A 1,755-nucleotide genomic window follows, 5' to 3' on the forward strand; every position below is an offset into this window, starting at 1 on the left:
CAACTAAACTATCTAACAAAGAATACAAATGAGATCGATGTTGCTTGGATGAGTAAGGCGGTTATTTATTTATTTATTTATTTATTTTTAACAAACGATATTCTCTACATTAAGGGGAGTGGGTAAGTTTAGCCTCACAATGGGCTAGCAATAATGTGGTTTAAATTTGCCTTTGACGAGAATCGAACCTAAGACCTCTTACTCACAAGCGAAGAGGCATATCACTAGACCGAAGTGAGTATGGCTGTTTTGTTTTCAAATTAAAGTCACCGTAACTTACATGTAGGATATCATAATCGTAATCGTAATCGTAATCATTATACCCTGAGTCGGAATAAACCTTCTATACCAAGGACCTGAGTCGGGATGAAGGTAGTTGTCTATAGCTGATTCAGAAAATTCATAGTCAGCAATGGAATCTTCAGGTAGCCACAATGTTCTGATTCCTTCAGCACATCTCATTCTCAAATCTCCGTCAAGGTCAAGATTGAAACAACAGCGCAGGTCAAGCGACACGAGACGAGGACAACAGTCAAGAATTTTTCGCAAGCCTCCGTCCGTCAGCAAATTTCCGATAATTTGGAGGTGCTGCAAGCCATGCATGGTTCCTGCTATTGCAAGAGCGTCGTCGTTATTTCTCCTCCGTACCACGTTTTGTTAAGTTTGAATGATTTCAAAAGTGGACAAGAGCGTCCGACCACTTGCAAGGATTCACGTGACAATCCATGATACAATGAAATTTCAAGGTGCTCCAACAATGGAAGCTTTGAAGCCACTTTCCCCAGTTCCACAGCAGAATTCACGAGTCGGAGACTTCTAATTCTACTCGAACTGCATAAAGGGTTTAAGATTTTTAGCCACCGATGTACACCAAACTCACATACTAAAGTAACAATAATATATAAACATGCAAAACTGACCCCCGTCCGTCGTCCAACATGGTATAAATTCTAGGGAACTTTAATGAAACGCTTCCGGTACTGTTTACTTTAACGAAAAACCATATTTTAACACTAAAAAGTCAATCATGATACTATTCACTCTATCTTTTGTTTTGTTCTTATCGTTAAAACTCAAAGTTTTCAAGTTCTTTTCATTAGTTTTCCTTAAATTCTATGGTGTTTGAGAAAGCATGACATACCTATCAGCGATATACTCAAGGACAGTAGCGGCGTCGTTGAAGTCGTCTAACTTGACCTCGACCAAATTACCACAGCTGCTATCAACCGCGTGTCGACACATCTTCTTCAAATCGTACTTCATGGTTAAGAGATATATCTCACGATTGCTCTTGACTAAGAGTCCTCGCATGTCAATGGTGCGCCACATGAGAGGATTCTTACAGATGTTGAACCACACCTTGCACACCATCGGAACGCTCGTCAGGATGTCGAAGGTTGTCAACCGTGAGAGTATTGATATTATAACGTCATCTGGTAGTTCCGTCCATCGATGGCAGTTTCGCACACGCTTTGCTCCAAGGCTTTTCATGATCTTTTTCTTCCACATTGCTCTGGTGTTGGTTGTTGTCTCTTTAAAGATATAACACAATAAAACGAATCTATATACACACCCATATGATAATTAGTTTACAAAGAATACAAAAGACAATTAGAACAACTAATCCTATCGTAACCCTAAAACCTAATAGTCTTAGGAGATAGAATTCGTTTTCCATTCCTGATTATGATGGCTAAAATGTCCTATGTGTTGTGATTTTGTAAATAGCTAGTATATTGTATTTATTATACTAGA

General features: G+C 38.9%; 1 protein-coding gene across 1 annotated transcript; it reads right to left on the reverse strand.

Moving 5' to 3' along the window:
* Positions 1-276: 276 nt before the first annotated feature.
* Positions 277-1,509, reverse strand: LOC103438287 (F-box protein SKIP19-like). Its single transcript, XM_029106483.1, has 3 exons — positions 1,142-1,509; positions 733-831; positions 277-640 (listed from the first exon to the last, which is right to left on the reverse strand). Exons 1-3 carry the CDS (start codon positions 1,507-1,509, stop codon positions 277-279), a joined length of 831 nt encoding a protein of 276 aa, XP_028962316.1.
* Between the last annotated feature and the right edge of the window lie 246 nt (positions 1,510-1,755).

Source organism: Malus domestica, chromosome 01, assembly GCF_042453785.1.
Source record: "Malus domestica chromosome 01, GDT2T_hap1".
NCBI classification, from domain to species: domain Eukaryota; kingdom Viridiplantae; phylum Streptophyta; class Magnoliopsida; order Rosales; family Rosaceae; genus Malus; species Malus domestica.